Consider the following 1,319-nt stretch of genomic DNA (forward strand, 5'->3'; position numbering starts at 1 on the left):
TGTAGGGAAGGGAGATGCAGCAAGGTAGCTGTGTCTGCCTGGAGCTGTAGAAATGGTTACTAAACGTCAGAGAGGACATACTCTTGGTGCAGTGTAGATGTACTTACTTGTAAACTGCAAACCATTCCAGACGAGAACAGTTTACTGCAGCGCTTAACCAGAAACTGCCGTCAGCTTTGCTAAGAAAATCTGTGTTGTGCTGTACTTCACATTGCTCCTCTAAACACTGGAAAACTTTCATGCCTCTGTCAAGCTTATAATGACTGTACTGTGAAGGTATTATTAATTTTTCGAAATGTTCGAAGCTGAAGTGCTTTTACACTCCAGCTGCCCTCAGAATTAATCAGCAGAGGACCGAGTTCTGATTGATGACATAACGCATGCTGGTATCTCAGGAGCCCCTGGGCCTTGCCGTCTTCACAGCAATGTTTCCTTTGTCTAACAGAGCAATTATTGGAATTTATGCATCAGCTCCCGGCTTTTGCAAACATGACTATGTCTGTGAGAAGAGAGCTTTGCTCGGTGATGATATTTGAAGTGGTAGAGCAAGCAGGAGCCATCATACTCGAAGACGGCCAAGAAGTAAGTTCCTGCTTACAACGCGGTGTCAGTGCTGTAGGCAGGGAGTTAGCAAGGGCTCTGGTGGTGGAGGGATGGGAAACGTTTCCCGTCTCCACACCTCTCCCGTGCTTGAAAGTTAGAGAATTCTTCACTCACCGTGACTCACAGCCGAACTCCCAAACCTTAGCCTGTCCCTTTGGGAGAGGCTGGCTGTGTATTACCGTCTTGTTCAAGGCTTCAGCGTGGCCAAGTGTGAGCGTAACACCTCGCTGAATGCTGCTTTAGCCGGCAGTGCTAACATCTCAGGGAGTTCATCACAAAGGTTAGTTGTGGCATAGCAGAACGTGTCATTTCCACTGGTAAAATAACTCTCTTCTTGTTACGTAGTTTTTAAAAATACTAACAAGGAGAGGTGTCCTTGCCCAACCGTGTGGGCAGGATAACAAAAAGATCTAAACTGGGAGCAGTTTCCATACATACTCAGTGGGAGGAGGAGACAGATGTTTGAATTAGTGGTCAGGCTCCCAGCATAGGTGCTCTGAACCACTGTCCTGAAATCTCTGTCTGTGCTTGGATCAGGACACCCAGAATGGCCACGGCAGGTCAGCAACCCCAGAGGCAGATACTCATCTCTGGGAGTCACCAAATTGGGTACCCAGGGGAAGAGGGTTCATTCACACTAAACGATATAAATACATTGTAGCAATTAGCTGGCTGATTAAAAAAGCGTTCTATTCATCAGCTTTCCTCCCTGCTGA

At 46.9% G+C, this 1,319-nt stretch overlaps 1 protein-coding gene across 1 annotated transcript in view; it reads left to right on the forward strand.

The window, feature by feature from the left end:
* Window positions 1-1,319, forward strand: part of RAPGEF6 (Rap guanine nucleotide exchange factor (GEF) 6) — a gene marked incomplete at its 5' end in the record, with an annotated part of 43,873 nt that overhangs the window by 7,074 nt on the left and 35,480 nt on the right. The window contains one exon of the mRNA XM_010137984.1: window positions 446-582. Within this exon, the coding sequence (XP_010136286.1) occupies window positions 446-582 (137 nt within the window). The remainder of the gene's footprint in view (window positions 1-445; window positions 583-1,319) is intronic.

The sequence above is a fragment of the Buceros rhinoceros genome, unplaced genomic scaffold (genome assembly GCF_000710305.1).
Source record: "Buceros rhinoceros silvestris isolate BGI_N320 unplaced genomic scaffold, ASM71030v1 scaffold7176, whole genome shotgun sequence".
NCBI lineage: Eukaryota > Metazoa > Chordata > Aves > Bucerotiformes > Bucerotidae > Buceros > Buceros rhinoceros.